Source organism: Pseudonaja textilis, chromosome 1 (assembly GCF_049901715.1).
Source record: "Pseudonaja textilis isolate UNSWEBS1 chromosome 1, rPseTex1.2, whole genome shotgun sequence".
Taxonomy (NCBI): Eukaryota; Metazoa; Chordata; class Lepidosauria; order Squamata; family Elapidae; genus Pseudonaja; species Pseudonaja textilis.
The window spans coordinates 303,891,862-303,910,746 of record NC_141990.1 but is presented as its reverse complement, the minus strand read 5'-3'; the positions used below and the strand labels follow the sequence as shown (position 1 = coordinate 303,910,746).

The window sequence follows — 18,885 nt, the reverse complement described above, 5'->3', positions numbered from 1 at the left end:
TCCGAAAATAACTATATTTCATTCAACCTAACATCCCACACATATTTCTAGAATGACCAAAAATTCCAGCCTTGTTTTGACTAGTGAAATAACAACGGTACACACACCCCCACAGTTTCTTGCAATCTGAAAAAACAATAGTTAAAAAATGGTTTGCGGCTATAAAAAATTGCCCAACACTAGATTGCTACAAAATACTGTCTGTAGCCTTTCCAGTTAACTCCAGCTGAACACTTGTTCAGGAATTGGTGGAGCTTCTTTTAATATCATTGCAGGTAAACCTGCAGGAGGTGATGGGCGGGGTGAACTGAACGTTAACCATGATAGTTCATGCAGGAGAAAATATTTGGGCCTTCCTAAGTAGAGTAAAAGATTGTGTTTGCTTGTTAATCTTAAATCTTAGCTTCCAAACATACGTGCAAGTCTAGCAATACTTATTTCTCACCTGTCAAGCACGAGATCTGGTGCAAATATGAGCTTCCCTGGGTGATCAATGGATCTCCACATTAGACCCACCATTAATACTTCCAACCAACAGCTTTCCAAAAGCCTTACTTGATCATATAGACTCAGTTCTACAAAGCCTTTAAAAGAAGGGGGAAAGGAAAGAAGGCATATTTACATCATGAATATCCAAATACGTACACCTTCCCTGTCTCCAGAACAAAGTAAAATCTTAAAAGTTCAAAGTTATCTTCTTGATTCACTTGAAATTAGAAAATCCATGACCTAAATTCTTAGAAGTTTGTCAACTGTTGATTCTGAGTGGTGGATCCTTCCTTCCTTCATCTACGATCCATACTGGGTGACAGACATATGGAGTTTGGCTTTATAAATGTGATTTATTATTAAATAAATACATTCTGGATGCTTATTGCAAAGGATTCTACAAGATATGTTAAGATTTTGTAAAAACAATAACCTGAAGAACAAAACAGCAAGGCTAAACCAACCATAACTACAATCATCCTGTGCCCAAGGCCTAAAAGGACCACCAGGTCTTTAACAATTTCCTAAATGACATAATGGTTCTCCGACAATAAAGATCCCAGATCCCAAAGGGTAACATTGTTTAATTGATGGAACATATTTAAAGTAATATTTAGAGCAACAAAGTTGATTAGGGGACTGGAGCTAAAACATATGAAGAACAACCATAACAATACAAGAGCACACAGTAGATACAAACTCATGGTTAACCGCACCAAATTTGATTGCAGGAAATACGACTTCAGCAACAGAGTGGTCAGTGTCTGGAATACTCTACCTGACTATGTGGTTTCTTCCCCAAACCCAAAAACTTTAACCTTAGACTATCTACTATTGACCTCACCCCTTTCCTAAGTGGTCTGTAGGGGGCGTGCATAAGTGCACCAAGGTGCCTACCGTCCCTGTCCTATTGTTTCTTTTATTTTTCTTATATGTATCCATATATTCATAACTATGTTTATACTTATACCTATTATCTTGTAAGCAATTGACAAATCAAATCAAATAAATAAATAAACAGTTGCAGGAACTGGGTATGTCTAGTCTAATGAAAAGAAGAACTAGGGAAGACATGATAGCAGTGTTCAAATATCTCAGGGGCTGCCACAAAGAAGAGGGAGTTGAGCTATTCTCCAAAGCATCTGAAGGCAGAACAAAAAGAGATGGATGGAAACTAATCAAGGAGAGAAGCAACTTAGAATTAAAGAGGGATTTCCTGACAGTTAGAACAATTAATCAGTGGAAAAACCTGCCTCCAGAAGTTGTGAATGCTCCAACACTGGAAGTTTTTAAAAAGATGTTGGATAACCATTTGTCTGAAATGGTGTAAACCACAAAATTATATTTCATCCTTCATCTATGACCTGAACAGGGATTTCCCTGTTTTGCCTTCACTTCCCATTTCTTTTCCTACCACTCAATTGAGGACTCAACATTTTATGTATTTTAGAATCAGATTAATCAGCCTTCAGGGGAATCTCCAACACTTTCCACTAAGTAGAACTTCCCTAGTAATACAGGTAGTCCTAGACTTACAACAGTTCATTTAGTGACTGTTCAAAGTTACAATGGCACTGAAAAAAAGTGACATCACCATTTTTCACATTTATGACTGTTGCAGCATCTCTGTGATCATGTGATCAAAATTCAGATGCTTGGCAATTGGTTCACATTTATGACAGTTGCAGTCATGTGATGATCCCCTTTTGCGAACTTCTGACAAGCGAAGTCAATGGGGAAATCAGATTCACTTAACAATTGTGTTGCTAACTTAACAAATGCAGTGATTCTCTTAACAACTGTGGCAAGAAAGGTCCTAAAATGGGGCAAAACTCACTGAACTAATGTTTCCCTTAGCAACATACATTTTGGGCTCCGCTGTGGTCGTAACTCGAGGATTACCTGTATTTAGAAAATTCATGGATGGGGAACACCACAATCCTGCATCCGTGATCTGTGCTACAGCCCTTCTTATATTCTTAAAACCAGGAGCCATACAAATTAGCTAGAAATGTATCAGCTGCAGTCTTCTATTCTAGCTGGCACTAAAAGTAAAGCCTTATGGAAAAATCAACCATTCTCTTCAGAAGGTCATGGTAGAAATGAAAAAGTGTTGTTATTTTTAAGAGAAAAGGAAGAGAAAGAGAAGAAGGAGGTTATAATAATTTATACATAAGAATATGCAATGAAACCCCACTGCTTTCTTTCATTAAAGAAAATGTGCTCTGGTAGGAAGTGATTCTTATTAAATGAGATGGTAGAAAGATGTAAGCACCAAGAACTCTACAGTGTTTATTTTATTTATCACTTCCTTTATTTATTTTATTGCTTTATTTACTACTTACTGGCTAGCTTGCTTCAGTTTATACATTGCTACATTTCTGAAGGTTGGAAGTGGCTTTTCTGCTTATATTTCAATGGGATTTAATCTAATCTACAGCTTTTGGCTAATGAGATCACAATTATCCTTCTGATGTTCTACTTTTCAAATGTTACAGTGTGGTTCCCAATTAATAAAAAAATTAAGTACCAAAAGGAATATTACATGCATTTTTAATATAGCATATGTTTAGAAATATATTCTTAGAAAAATATATATTTGAAATCTACTTGTATAACACTAAATTTAAAAAATCTGGGCTGCCCAGAGCCAGATATATAACATTTTAATAAATAAATATAAACAGCATTTGTATAATTAGATTTTTCCCCCTTTTTAGCCCTTGTGGGTTTCTTAATATTAAACTAATTTGTGCTTTTTCTTGCAGATTTTTATCATGTTGTAAGTTAGTTCAAGATCTTCCAAAACCTTTGGGTGCTCAAAATCTCTCAAAACTTGCCACCAAATTATAAATGTTATTGAGATAAAATATTAAAACTCCTAAATGTGTGGACAACAACTCTACTCTTGTGTTGAATTTATTTATTTATTTATTTTATTTAAATCCAACACCTTTACCTTGACACTCTATTCAAAGAAGAAATGCATTCTGTTTTCGTAAAAAGGTTATTCATCTCTATTTTGTAAATGGAATATTGCGTGAACATTTATCCAGATTTAAAAGGTTTATGTTAATATCTGCAGTATCAGTTTTTTAAGATGATCACACTTCTATTCTGTCTTCCAACTTTCTCACACCACAGATGTATCCTACAATATAATGGCAGTTTGATTTTACAGATTGAATTTAGCTAGTATTTTTCCTGAGAGTCAGATTAATAAGGAAAACAGACCACTCTGAATCGAAAGAAACAATATTGATGAAGACAAATGCTTGTTAAAAAAAGGGGTTTGTTGGCTTAGTCATGGCTGTGGTAGACTTATCAAAATCAGCAGAAGTTCAGTTAGTCATGATTACATTATGCCACATTTCTTTCAAAGTGCTATTCTAAATGTGAATATATTTGGATCCAAGTTAAAGGAGGGTTTTTTCAAGTGAGAAGAAAAAAATAACAACTGCATTTACTACAAAAATGGATTGAATTGGAGAGGCAGCAGAATTACACACATTCTACCTCTATCACTGTGAGTGACAAAATAAGCAGGGAAAGTAATCAAAAGTGAAAATGGATTCATTTCCCAGCTGAGTGCAAATGTCTAAAATTCTTCAATGATCAAAGTACAATTACTATCATCAGGACTCCTATTCAAGTATATCAATACCTCCAAATTTCATTGAAGACTTTTAATGAAAAGCATTAGGCAACAGGTTACTGTATTGTTTTTGTGCAAACTGTCCTTCATTTTTTAACTCCCCCCCCTTCCCCACTTATATATTTTGTTTTTCCAGCTGTAAAATCTGTTAAACTTTTAAAAAAATTTATTTAAAAAAACATTCAGGAAAAATTTTAGGTACATTTTATTAACTGTGCTCAGATTATTGAAATCAAAATCTACGTATGTAAATGTCACCAATATTAGGCATTATTGGAGTAATATCTGAAGCATTAGTGTCTTTGTATCCTAATTGTAAAGTTGTGTGGCTGTGGCACCATGCTGAACTGATTATGGTAGAATGCTAGGAGAGTCTTCTGACTATAACAGTTTGACAATAGAACCAAAATACAGTTGGTTTAATTGTCTTCATATTTCAGTTCTTTAAATCATATGTTTGGCCTTTTGTTGACTCCTGCCCATTCTGTACTAGGATTGGAGTAGATTATACTGTAAATAACATCAAATATATGTAGAATACAATATAGGTAGTCCTGCACTTATGACTACAACTGAGCCCAAAATTTCTGTTGTCAAGTGATACATTTGTTAAGTGAGCTTTGCCCCATTTTAAAACCTTTCTTGCCAGTGGATCATTGCAGTTGATAAATTAATGCCTCAATTGTTAAGTGAAACTGGCTTCCCTGTTGACTTTCCTTGTCAGAAGATCGCAAAAGGTAATCACATGAGCTTGGGACACAGAGAAGCTCATAAATATAAACTAGTTGCCAAGCACCTGAATTTTGATCACATGATCATGGAGATGCTGCAAAAGTTGTAACTATGAGAAGCCACTTTTTTCAGTGCCGTTGTAACTTATTCCAGAAGTGGATTGTTGTAATGGAGGTTTACTTGTGCCTGTAGAAATTGTATAGCCACCTGTCAGGATGCTTTAATGCAGGGGTCTCCAACCTTGGCAACTTTAAGACTTGTGGACTTCAACTCCCAGAGTTCCTCAGCCAGCAAAGCTGGCTGAGGAATTCTGGGAGTTGAAGTCTGCAAGTCTTAAAGTTGCCAAGATTGGAGACCCCTGCTTTAATGGAAATCTTTTTTTCTGAGAAGAAGGTTGGACTTGATGGCTTAAAAGCCCTTCTCAACTTTTTAGTTTATAATGCCACTGTTCTTTGGTAGAGCTTTTATTTATTCAGTCTGGACTACAACAGTTCTAGCTATTGACTTCATTACTATATGTTGAATTAAACCTTCCTCACAACATACAATGAAAATGGTCCAACCCATATATAAATGGGAGCCATCTGCAGATTCAAGGTACATCCAGTATCTGCAAATTGAATGAGGATAAGGGAGGATGAGGATAAGGGATAAGAGAGGGAGTCAAACTATTCTCCAAAGCACCCGAGGGCAGGACAATAGAATAGAATAGAATTCTTTATTGGCCAAGTGCGGTTGGACACACAAGGAATTTGTCTTGATGCAAATACTCTCAGTATACATAAAAGAAAAGATACATTTGTCAAGAATCATAAGGTACAACACTTAATAATAGTCATAGGGTACAATAAGCAATCAAATCATACTAGGAAACAATCAATATAAATCGTAAGGATACAAGCGACAAAGTTACAGTCATACAGTCATACATACAAGAAACAATGGGTGGAAACTAATCAAGGAGAGAAACAACTTAGAACTAAGAACAAATTTTCTAAACAGTTAGAGCAATTAATCAGTGGAACAACTTGCATCCAGAAGTTGTGAATGCTCCAACACTGGAAGTTTTTATGAAGAGATTGGATAACCATTTGTCTGAAGTGGTGTAGGGTTTCCTGCCTAGGCAGGGGGTTGGACTAGAAGACCTCCAAGGTCCCTGCCAACTCTGTTATTCTATTCTATTTATAAGTCTTAAAGAAAAAAAATGACTTCCACTTACGTAAATCCTGTCTTGTTAATAATTGCTGCTAAATAATAAACTATTCTTTATCTGTCAATACATTAAGAGCTTCAGATTTATGTATCCATATATGATGCCAGCAATATCAAGCATGGGAGTTTGTATGTATTCATACCTGAAGATCTCATGATTTTAAAATTGTGTCTAATTTGGGGGCTTTTTTGTTTCTTCCCTATCCCTTACTTCTAATGTTGTTACAACAAAAAGAAGTCAAACTATCTTATTTTTAAGTTATTATTTAACTACAGCTATGTTTCTCATAGAGCTGGGATTACTTCTACTTTAAAAATGTAAAAACCAAACCCCACCAAACTAGCTAACCAGGGCTTTTAAGTAAGCTAAAAGCAGCACCAGTCATAATGGACCAATTGAAAGTAATATTCTTTATAGAGGAAAAGAAAACCTTAAACGCTGAATAAAGTACATGGTTAAAAATCAAGGAGGAAGAATCACACAGATACAAATGATAGAAAAAGCCACTTGTTATCTAGATAATTTCCTGAGTCACACTGGGAAGTCACAGCTGTCTAAAAATGGCAATTGAAAAATTCAAGTTTTTAATACAAATGAGTAAAAGCTTTTCCAAAATAGGAACCTGGGTTGTAAGTGAAATGCTAAAATTAAACAACAAACCTCAGGGGAGCCCAAGTTGCCTTGGGGAACAAAAAGGGCCAAATATATCACTGCATCTTATTCAACAAAATCCAATTCAGTGGGAAGATTTTACATTTAGGCAAGAAGAACCAAATGCGCAGTATAGAACAGTTGGTACCTGGCTCAAGAGCAGTAACTGTGAGAGGGATTTAGGAATCCTAGTGGACAGGCACTTACATAGGCTGCAGCTGCCAAAACAGCCAATGCAGACTTGGAGCATAAATAGTATTTCTCAGGTCTACTTGTCCAAAGATACAGCCAGGAAAAGTGAGGAAAATACTTGAAATGAAAGATTAGATCAGATTATTGACTAGTCCACATATCTTAAAGTTGCTAAGATTGAGAAATACTGCTTTAGAAAAGGATCTTGACAAACTGATACTTTGGGCAAAGTCTAGCAAAATTAAATTTCCACAATAATAAATGCAAAAATCCTCTATTTGCATTGGGAAAAATCAGAGGTATGAATATGAAAGGATACAATACAAAAAGTATATGGGTGACTCATAAGCTGAATATTACCCACAATGTGGTGCAGTTGCAAAAAAAAAAAAAAACCCCAGCAAATGCAGTTCTATACTGTATCAGCACAAATATAATGTTGAATAAAAGTCCTTGTTCCTCACTATTCTGCTTTAATTAGGCTGCACCTAGAATATTGCATTCAATTCTGGGCACCGCATTTTAGGAAAGGGAGTGGCAAGCACATCATTCCCAGAAGAGAGCAACAAATGATAAGGATGCTAGAAAGAAAAGCCTCAGAATGTTTGGAAGTGTTGAGTATGGTTATCCTGGGGCAGAGATTGCCAGGAGACATGATAGTTTCCTCAAATATTTGAAGAGTTTCATATAGAACAGAGTTCCCCAACTTTTCTGGCTTTGTGGACTGGCAGAGGGGAGGGGATGAGTCCACGTGAATGGCAGGTGTACACATGTACACCTCCATTTGCACGAACAGTGGGCACACAGGCCTGCCACTCATGCAGATGGACTTCACACACAGGTGAAATTTATTTGCTCACTGGCCAAGCAGTGGCCACACATGTGGCGATGCACACATGCTCTCTCACCACTTCTACGGCCCGTTCCAAATGGCTCAAGGCCCGATTGTAGGCCTCAGCCTGGGGATTGGGGATCCCGATATAGAACATGGTCCAGAATTTTTCAGAGTTGGTCCAGAAGATAGGGAAAGGCAAGAAATAGTGGGTTTAAATTATGAGACAATAAATTTGGTTGAACTTGAGAGAAAAAGGCTGAACAAAAAAAAGCTTTGAACGTCTTGGAAATTGGTCAGTCACCTGTGCTGGGGATGTTTAAATATGCTGGATGCAGAGGTGATATTTAGCAGGTTATGACCAGTTCTGGAGAACCGGTAGCAGAAATTTTGAGTAGTTCAGAGAACCAGCAAATACCACCTCTGACTTGCCCTGCCCCCATCTATTCTCTGCCTCCTGAGTCCCAGCTGATCGGCTTGGTCTTCTTTTGTTGCCCTGCACAGGAGAATGGAGCTGGAAAGCAGGTTAGTGGGGTAGGGAGGGAATGGAGTAACCTTCCCCAGGAGTAGGGAGGGAGTGGAGATTTTACAGTATCCTTCCCCTGCCATGCCCACGAAGCCACGCCCATCAAGCCATGCCACACCCACCAAGCCACACACACAGAACTGATAGTAAAAAAAATTGAATCCCACCACTGGCTGGATGGTTTTGTCAGGGATGTTGCAGTAGCTTATGCCTATCCTGGGCTGGGGATTAAACTATCATGATCCTGTGAAACCTTATATTCTATGTTTCTCCTTTTGCTCCAAACAATGGCCTTACTGAGGTTGTATTGCCAAACAATAATGCAATCCTTGATATATTTTTCTCATTGTAGGCCCTAAGTTTTGTTTAAAAAATATTTATACTTTTTATACATACTTACATTTCAAATGTCATTTAGCACAAGCTCCACTCTAAAACACAGGAGTTTTCAAATTCCTTACCAGGGATTTTTTTCGCCCAGCCAATCATATGGACCAATTCTTTGTCTGCAAGTTTCGTCAAGGACATCATCATGGAAGCTTCTGTAAACGGCCTGTTGGGGTGACTCACCAACACATTTGGTGGTTCAGCTTCAAGTAATATGGAGACAAACTGTTCTGGGCTTATTTCATTGCCCAAGGTTTCTTTTGCTTGGATGATGCTTTCATTATTCTTTTTCCCTTTGCCTACACAATTCACCAAATCTTCTGGATTGCGATGACGGCGAACAATACGATACCCACAACGCTCTCTTCTTGAACCTGAAATTTTGAAAAATGGACCTAATTTAATATTCCAGTAACTCAACCACCAGATTAATTATACATGTGTACCTAAATGGTATAAGAAGAGTTGGTTGCTAATGTTCCAAAAGTGTACCAAATCCATGTTGGAAAATTCCGGTGAGCAATTTCCAGCTTACTTTGCATACATCCAATCCCTATACCCAGATCAGAGAAAGGATTTGTGATATCCAGTTCAACTAGCAAAACTATAGCAAACATTAACTTTTTTTACAGTTGTAATGTTCTTATTGTTTATGTTGTTTTATCATTTTAGAATTGTAAGCTGTCCAGAGTCATTTGGTTGAGTTGGGCAGCTATAGAAATTGAATGACTGAATAAATAAAGAAACAAACAACAAATAAATAAATGGAAATTGAAATGGGAAATAAAACACCAAGTGATCCTCTATTCTGCACCATGAAGTAAACAAGTTAGTGATGGGTTTGATGTATCCATCAATCTAAACAAAGCAACATTTTTACATCAAATGTTTTTTTTAAAAAAAATCAGCCTCCAAGGACTTTTAGCAGTGTGGTAATCAAAAATAAAAACAGTAAAAAATAAAATAGGTGTTAATCTTATTGGAGTCTTGTGTTGCTTCTGGTTTGGGAGGACTTTGGAAGCTATTGAAAGAGGACTTGGGGGACAAATCTGGCTCACAGAAGTTTCTTACTATAGACCTTGATACTCTGGTATGATACATTTATTATCAGTAAAGAGCTCTGGCAACAAGAGAGGAGATGATTGGAAATCAGAATCCCAGATAGATGGTAGGAAGCCAAGCAATTAGTTTGGCTCTAAATCAATTTTATTTTCTGAATTCTAGATAAACATAACATCCACATAAAGAGTCTGCATGATGCAGAAAGATGTTGTGAATTTACTAGAATGAAGGCACAATATAAGTCTAGTTCAGCATAATGAAATCTTGATTTAGTTCTGAGAACAATGGCTCAATTTCTCAGTTCCATGTCATTCTTCCATAATCAGTATGCCCTAGTATAGCAGATCCCACAACACGGTCATCCTATACATAGACTCCATCCCCTCCCCAGCAGATGATCAACAACTGCATCATTAAAACTTCTATTATCTAATTTTCTCTTTTTTCTTGATCCTGAAACTTGTTAACTAGATATACAATTCTATTATCTGTCTCTGTGTGTCTCCCTCCCTCCCTCCCTCCTTCCCTCCCCCCGCCTCTCACACACACACACCAGGGGTGGGATTCAACCAGTGTTATTACGGGTTCGGTGATTACGCTTTGCACCAGGTTTTTACTGCTTTTCCAACCTCAGCTGTGCCGTGCAAAGCAGCTGAGGTTGAAAAAGCAGGAAATAAAGGACAAGTAAAAGCCTAGGCAGGCAGGTGGGCCAAATAATAGCAGACACAGAGCACAGGTTTGGTGTCTGCTGCTCTTCAGAGCTACCAGTTCTATAGAGCCGGGCAGAACCAGTAGCATCCCACCCCTGACACACACATTCTGAAACTGGATCTGATTCTTCAAATACTTGCTTGTATGTTTCTGCTGCCATTTATATGTTCAATCCAAAAAATTGCCAACTGTCAAAGTTTCCATGGCTTAATCAAGCTAAATTTATAGATACCACCACAGTTTCTGTCTTGGCATTTAAAGTTATCCATAAATACAATAGAAATTGAATCAGCTCAAACATAGTTTATCAACCTTTCTAAGAACAGTGACTCACTTTGCAAAATACTGTATGGTATAGCCAGAAAACTAGCTGCTGATCTGACTGGACAGCAAACAAATATTTCCTGGCATCCACATGGAGCTCAGCAGGAGTTTCCATCCAAGACATTTACTCTGATTCAAACAGCAGGTAGCCATAGACCATTCCTCATATCTTCCTCAGCCTTGCTTGGAACTGCATCAGTGAGGCAGCTCTCTGTGAAGCCTAGGGAGATTTGGTGGGTGAGTGGGGGTGTTAAATGGAAGCTGAAGGGGAATTTCAAACACAATAGCCCTACATTTTTAAGATTCTCAGTCAGGGACATGATTGCTGCTGTGCACGCTGGAAAAGAGAGGAAGGACAGGTTTCAAGGCAGAGAAATATGAGAAGATTCATGGCCTTTGCTTCTATCCATCACTTTCCTGTGGTCCACCATCTTCTGGCCTACAACTACCTATTCACAGCACTTGGGACTGTTACTAAAAGTAAGTTTAAATACCCCTCCTGCCAACTGATTTTTTTCTGCAAGTGGAGAAGCCTGTGCTACTACTCTCGTTAAAAGACAAACAGAGTGAGGAAAATATAAAATGCAGATACTGAGGCAGAACAAGTGTTGCTGATTTACTCCTGAGACAAGCATTGGAGGAAAGAAAGTTACTCCTACTGCAAAGTTCTGTGGCTGAAATTTAGTAGCAGGTCCTTATCTACGATTGTTGAGAACAATTAACCAATGCAATGGCTTGAGTTCAGAAGGTGTGGGTGCTTCATCACTGAAGACTTTTAAGGTTTTCTTTTCCATGGGGCCAAATAACAAACGTGTCATCGACAATGACAAATGTGTCATTAGCCATACTTTAGGTTTGTGGATGGCATTGGCTAGGGCTCTGGATTCGAATTATTTGGCCCCATGGAAAAGAAAACCTAAACAATTTCCTAACACACCTAAACAGCACACACCCCCAAAATCAAATTCACCATGGAAACGGAAACAAACAAACAACTATCATTCCTAGATGTACTAATCTACAAAAAAACAGATGGCACACTAGGACACACCATATACCAGAAGAAAACACACCCCAACTGCTACCTCAACACCCAATCCCACCACCACACAGGACAGATAAACTCCGTGGCCAAAACACTAATCGCCAGAACCAAACGCCTGGCAGACAAGACACACATAAAGCCTGAACTATGCACCCTGACTAAAGTATTGACAGCTAATGGCTTCCACAAAAGCAAAATCACAGGCCTGATCCACAAAAACACAATGAGACATAATGAAGACCTAGAAGATGAACAGACCTATGGAACAGCTGTCCTGCCCTACATAAGAGGTACTACAGATAAGATACTACACAGGCATCACATCAAGACTGCCTTCAAAACAGACAGAAAAATAGCATCCATCCTAAGAAACCCCAAATATAAAATTGACCTGGAAAACCAAGGCATATATGAAGTCCCCTGTGCATCATGCCCTGCCACATACATTGGGCAGACCAATAGAAGAATAAGTACCCGCCTGGATGAACATAAAAATGCAGTAAAAAAAAGCTGGAACACACTTCCTCACTTGTCAACACATGAAAACCACAGGTCATAGCACCAAAACCCTAGCCACTGTAGAAAACCCCAGCTACAAAATTATCAGAGAAGCCATAGAGATTGAAAAAAGACCTGAAAGCATGAATAGAAGAGATGACTCCACCAGACTGTCAATTATTTGAAAGCCTGCACTCACAAACAAAAAAAATCTCTACACCATAAGCCAGGCAAACACCTGGGCACAAACAGACCCCCCGATACCTCCAGCTCAAACACACCCCAACCAGGCACCCAGATGAAACCTAGCTTCCTAATAAGTGATAGCTGTCCCTTTACTCGGAGCCAAGCCGCACTAAAAGCCTCCAATACAGGAAACAAAATGTTGCCAGCCAATCAAGACAAAACAAAGCTACAAAACAGACAGAAGATATTAGAAACACCAATCAAGCAGAACACAGCAAACTCCAAGACCAATAAACACAGACCAACACTCCCAACTAATCAGGATGAAGAAAAACCCTTTCTGGCACAGCAGTAGGCTAGCACCAAATTTAAAACAGAAATGGCTGTGAAAGTCTGATTCACAGACAAAGCCAATACAGAAGCCTGATGATGGCAGATGAGATTCTGCCGAAATGTTGCTACAACTTTAAAAGCATAACTATAATGATGTGGGAATATATATATATATATATATATATATATATATATATATATATAATGTTTTCTCAAGTTTTCGTGGGTACTTAGATGTATGGCATTCAGCTTTGTTCGGGTATTTTCCCACGTCATTGTAGTTGTGCTTTTAAAGTTGTAGCAACGTTTCGGCAGAATCTCATCTGCCATCATCAGGCTTCTGTATTGTGTTGCTACAACTAAACGTTGCTACAACTTTAAAAGCACAACTATAATGATGTGGGAAAATACCCGAACAAAGCTGAATACCATACATGTAAGTACCCGCCAAAACCCATGATATATATATATATCTTTGGTTATTCAGGTTTTCTCCCGCGTAAAATTGGAAGTATCTAGGTGATGTTTCAATGAAGTCTCATTCATCATCTTCAGGCTTGTGTCTTCGGCTTTGTACTTCTCGGAGTAACTCCAAGAAGCACAATTTCATTACTCCGAGAAGCACAAAGCTGAAGACACAAGCCTGAAGATGATGAATGAGACTTCATCGAAACGTCGCCTAGATACTTCCAATCTTACGTGGGAGAAAACCCGAATAACCAAAGATATATATATATCGCGGGTTTTCGTGGGTACTTACATGTATGGTATTCAGCTTTGTTCGGGTATTTTCCCACGTCATTATAGTTGTGCTTTTAAAGTGCAACTATAATGACGTGGGAAAATACCCGAACAAAGCTGAATACCATACATATATATATATATATATAAAACTAGTTTCAGTATATTAAGTTCATGCTAAATGTGTACAATGCTTTGCCAAAAGAAATAAATGTAAATGTGGAACTTGAACAGTCTGACCCAAGGGATCAGCTTAACTTCTGAAACGCAAAGAACAACCTGAGCCATGCTGACCACAACATTCTTATCCTCTCTGCCAACTAGAGCAGAGGTGGCACAGTTGGCTTTTATTTGCTAAGAGATGACACAGACATGAGGAGACATCTCTCCATCCCCAGCTACAAGGGAATTGATTATGATGCTGGGCCACAACTTGGATTTAATGGTGATTCTGGACAGCCAACATGCTTCTTATATTTTAGTCTTCTCCCAGTCTGGTCCTCTCCTGCAGTACTGGATTACAGTCCTTAGCAATTCCAGACCGCATAGACCACAGTATTCAGATATTAAGGAAAATATAGCCTGATGCATCTTGAGGGTCTCATTTTGGCAAAGGCTATCGTGTATGATTCTTCTGATTGTTTAAATGTTCTTTTCTTTTTCATCATACCTTGCCATTTTAAATTTTACAAAGCAAGGTTGAGGGGAGTCTCAGTCCAAATCCAACAGAAAACCTAGGAAACCGCACACCCTCAAATAGAAAGAATAATGCAGAAATTATTACTCACAAATACCAATCAAGCACAACAAAACATCACTGAAATCTTATCTACTTAAAAACTGAGAACACTGTGTTTCTGGGACTGGAGGAATTTGCCAATTTTTATTCTTCTCAATACCTTGTTCCAGCCTTGAATTTATTTCATTCCATATCCAGATCAATATGTGCATGTTAAGGAAATTCACATGGATATTTCTGTAAACTGTTCTCTAATACTTCTACTTGTGTATCATTTTTTTAAACTTGAAAAATATAAAATAATATTGGGGGAAAGGTAAATTCCCACACAGTTCTGCAGTCTGGTTTGCATACAAATTCATGAAAACAGAATTCAGAAGAACGGTTTGCCCACTGTGCACACCTTCACCCTCATAACAAAGATGACACTTCTTACAGGTATTTGCATACCACAGCCCACATTCCCTTTCCTTCTAGAACATAAACAAAATCCATGTTCCATAATTATTCATTTCAAACTTCCTTCTAGACCAATATTAACCATAAATTACCCCCTTTTTAAACCGAAAAAGAAAATTAGTAAGATCCTAAGAGTTGCAATAGATGAAAGCATAAAATACATCACCTTCAGTCCAAACCCTAGTTCACACTCACCAAAAGATATTAATAACTAGCAATTTTATTAATCTTTTTTCATGTAAATAATCAAAATGTAAGAATTATTTTAAATTGTTGGTTCTTTGTCCCCAAGACGCTTTTTCAGGAGGCAACTTGTTTTTTCTTTTGCAGGTTACCAGCTGTCTGCAAGGGATATAAATCCTTCCATTCCCCACTATCCTGTCAGAGCTGAAGAAGCTTCTTGGTTAAGAAGCAAAACGTTTTCAAAAGAAAAAACAAGGAAGTCCAGTTGCCTCTGAAAAAGCACCTTTGGGACGACCATGACCTGGATGACTGAGAAGCTCTACAGACTGTTGGTTCTCTGGAATGATTTTTTTTCTTTCATAAATTCTAAACCTAGCTGGTATTTATTTAGGTATAAAGCAACTTGTGGTGGAAACATTCACATGATTTCAACATGCAAAAAAAGAAAACCTTTGGCAGTATGTATAAATTGGTTACATTAAATAATTCATAGAACTGAAACTATTTTCTTCTGGAATATAATATGCTGCCAAACCATGATGCATATTAAATAATATTTGTGACATTTTGAGACTCAAATTTCATTTTTTAACAATGAAATGCAGTCATTATGAAGAAATGAATGGACACATACCTACACGTGTAGATACTAACATATATAAGAAAGCAGTGCCTTGTTCATTTGCACATACTATATTGTCATTCTCATCAGTAAAATCAGAAAAACAGAAACACATATTGCATTGTGCAGAGTAAGCACCAGAAATGATCTCACCAAATTACTGAAACGTCTTTCTAGTAGGTGAATGACTCTCAGGGTCCCCTTCATTGTACTTTAATCCAGGCTTCTGCAAGTGTTGCCTACTTGACTTCCATATGAGACCAGCTGGCTACTACTGATCATACTCAATGCGGATTAATGATGAAAACTGAATTTTCTCAAATACTAAATGCATAAGATTGGGGAAGGTAGTTGAAAACTGTCTAAGGAATGGCAACAAGAAGGAAAGCAAATTATCAGTAAGAAGAAAAAGAGATAATCCCAGTCCAACAATAAAACTAACAAAAGACTTATTTGGACTTAAAATAATTCTTAAACCTAAGTGGGAAAACAAGCACATATCCATCTCAAATTAAAGCAACATTCTATCCCCCGGTAGGTTTCCTCTACCTAATCTAGATGCCTTGGAAATGGATATTACATAGGCAAAAAAGAGGAAGTACCTCCTCTCTTCCTAAATAAATGGCTCTGTCCATCCCAGCTCATGGGTGTCAATATCAGAACGCTGAGAAAAGAGATTCATCAGCTGAAGCACTGGGACTTTGCATCCTCTCAGCTCTTCCAACGATGCAAAAGGAGCACCCAGCAGCACTGAAAAAAGTAAGACAAGTTGTGGACAAAAAACACCCAGAGTTTCTGGGAGGACGGATTTGAGAGGATGTGTGCCTCAGTTTCTCAAGGCTTCTAAATAAATGTATCATCTCTTCCTTATATCTTACTCTTGAAGTTTATTTTCTTTTTTTAGATGTTTTATTGATTTTGTTCCTCTCCTACCCATATTCAAAATTGTGAATTATTGTCAAGGTCCCATTTTTAATTTTCAGGAATCCATTGGTGTGACAAAAATTCTCAAGATGAAACTACGTCCTTATTATTTTCTCCAAACTATTCTCAATACAAAATCAAATTATAGAATTTAGCCCATTAAAAACATATATTCTTTCCCCTTTGAGATTGGCCAAAATGTATCCCAACTTAAGCCCAATCTGCTGGAAATGTAAGCAATCATAGAGCACCTCTTTTCACATCTGGTGGCTTTGCCCAAAAATTAAGAACTATTGGATAAAAATACAAACATGGTTAAAAGAAATCACGACTGTCCAAATAGAATTCAAACCAGAAATTTTCCTACTGGTGATTATAAAAGGAAACTACACAAAAGAGATAAAATATCTAATCTTGCACATAGTCACTGCAGCAAGATTAGCACTTGCACAATGTTGGAAAGAAGACCTCATGCCGACAGAGGGTTTAATAATCCAAAAAATCTACGATTGCATTAAAATGGATAAACTTACTCTAAAATTGAAAGAGAAGGAAGACTCAAAGTATTATACAGTATGGGAAAACTGGTACAAATGGATAAATGACAGAAATAAGTGATTAAATAAATAAGGAATGAATAGTTTAGAAGGATAATGTATAAGAACAACCAGGAATATGAAATATGCATGGGAACAATAATTGGTATGTAAGCACCATCAAAATGGTTTATAACATTTATAGTGTTTTCCTTTTAATGAGTATTGTATTTTGCATTCGATGTTTTTAAAATGTTTAATAAAGGTTTTTCTAAAAAAATTTAAAAAATATTCTTTAGATGATAGCCCACTTTTATCTCTATCTTCCATTTTGGAGCAGACATTGCAGTTTATTACTACATGTATATATCCCTGAAACAACAGAAGGATTCCTGGTAGTAACTTTACACCTCCTATATAAGGGGCCATAGGATTCAAAACACATACTCAATATGTGCATAATTCGGATGTTCTCAATTTGTCCACTGATTCATGTATTAACAGCCGGAACATATAGTCATGTCAACTGTTGATAGAATATAATTCAGATCTAGGAGCAAAGCTGTCTAGCTAACCTTAGAGATAGCAATGCAGAGTTGGTTGATAATTGTTTTCCACCATTGTGCAAAATCAAGTTTGCTTAACTATGTTTACTGAATAAAGCCCACTTGGCTGAGTAGAAAGCCTGGTGTTCTGACCCAGCTCCCAAACACAACAAACCCTCTGACGTGAACTCAAAAGATTCCTTTATTAGGAATGCCGGCAGCCCCAGCAAAAAGTTTCTCTCACAGGCTAACAAGTCCAGCTAGCTGGAAGATGAATAGTTGTCTGCCACATCTATTCATCTCCACCCCCTGCCTTTTATCCCCAGAGCTAGGGTGGCCCCCCACTACCAGCAATGGCCCTTTCTGCCCCAGGATCGGCCCACAGCTTTCCACTGCTCTCCTCTTCTCTGCCTTCTGTGCAGCCGTATGTCAGGCATTGGACCTAGTTGTTCCTCCTCTTCTTCATCAACCACCTCCAGTCCTGGGGGCTGGTGACTCTCCATCTGAGGGGTGATGGATGGCTCAGGCTCTGTTTCTCTTTTTCTCTCTGCCAGGTCCATTGCCTCTTCCCTCTCGAAGCTCCTTGGTTGGCCTGATGCTGACCCGAATTCCCACTTCTCCTCTTCCTCTGATTTGGCTGTTGGAGGGGCTGGTGGCCGACAGGCCACAACACCTGGTTCCAAACTACAATGGCTGCATTCGTTTATGGAAGACAAAACCAAATGAATCACATTATGGTTATGCAGCAAGATGCATGAGCTCATCCTGTTGTGTCCTTCTCACTTTCTGAAGAAATGGAACTAGGTCCTGTGAGAAGATTCTTCTCCAGTGCACCTGTCCACATTGTCTCACTATCACAACATTAAATTATTTTTCACAATCACATTAGATTGGTATTTTTTCCCCTAACAAGTCTCAGGTAAGCTGCAAAAAATTTAACAAGCTCCCACCAGTATATTTCTGGTGAAAACAAATAACTGGCTACTTAAAAACAATAAATCCTTTGCTCCATATTAAATTTTAGACAGTCTCATCACCACCACAAAAAGCTCAAGGTTTTCAATGCTTATTCCAATTCAGACAAGAGATCCATAACCAGTTTGGCCCATTACCTTTCCAGAAACACAGACAAGGATTTCTCAAAGAAGGTAACTAAGCTTCTCATTTCCCTTTTGAAAGCAATAATATTTTTGTGCCAGTCTCATTTGCCATTTTTCACATAACACTCAAGCCACTTTCACTGACAGAACCATAGATCTCCTGCCACAGTCCTTTGGCACGCTAGCATTCCACTGCCAAT

At 37.8% G+C, this 18,885-nt stretch overlaps 1 protein-coding gene across 2 annotated transcripts in view; it reads right to left on the bottom strand.

Moving 5' to 3' along the window:
- The window catches only part of ESR2 (estrogen receptor 2), a 73,943-nt gene that overhangs the window by 19,158 nt on the left and 35,900 nt on the right, over positions 1-18,885 (bottom strand). For both annotated transcript variants that reach the window (XM_087922319.1, XM_087922318.1), the window contains 2 exons: positions 8,752-9,051; positions 446-584 (listed from right to left, as the gene is read on the bottom strand). In XM_087922319.1, coding sequence (XP_087778445.1) covers positions 446-584; positions 8,752-9,051 — 439 coding nt within the window. The remainder of the gene's footprint in view (positions 1-445; positions 585-8,751; positions 9,052-18,885) is intronic.